Source organism: Trypanosoma equiperdum (genome assembly GCF_001457755.1).
Source record: "Trypanosoma equiperdum strain OVI genome assembly, contig: ctg_886, whole genome shotgun sequence".
Classification (NCBI taxonomy): domain Eukaryota; phylum Euglenozoa; class Kinetoplastea; order Trypanosomatida; family Trypanosomatidae; genus Trypanosoma; species Trypanosoma equiperdum.
Window position 1 is genome coordinate 3,945 of NW_027124849.1, and position 306 is coordinate 4,250.

General features: G+C 51.6%; 1 pseudogene across 1 annotated transcript in view; it reads right to left on the reverse strand.

Annotated features, from left to right (window-relative positions):
• The window catches only part of TEOVI_000426400:pseudogene, a 1,588-nt pseudogene that overhangs the window by 104 nt on the left and 1,178 nt on the right, over positions 1 to 306 (reverse strand). The window contains 2 exon segments of the mRNA in view: position 1; positions 4 to 306. The exon segment at position 1 is cut by the window's left edge and continues 104 nt beyond it; the exon segment at positions 4 to 306 is cut by the window's right edge and continues 9 nt beyond it. Of these exon segments, the coding sequence occupies position 1; positions 4 to 306 (304 nt within the window).

Below are 306 nucleotides of genomic sequence, written 5' to 3' on the forward strand. Positions count from 1 at the left end.
ACTCTTGACTTTATCATAATTGCACTCTGCGGCTGTGCAACCGCTTTCATTGCCGTTGAACGTTTCGCATAGTCTCGGATCCGTCGTCGGTGTGCTCGGCTGCGCTGCTGCTATGCCCGGTTGGGATGGTGCTGTTAGCGTACCTGCTGGTGCGATGACAACTTGTTTGAATATTGCTTCCACTTGCCTTCGCATTGACGTTATTTGACGCTGTGTCGTATGTCGGTGAGGCTTGGCTTTTTCTGCTGCGTTAAGCTTGTCCGCCGCTTGCTGTAGCTTTTGTTCCCACCCTATTTCTATCGCTGC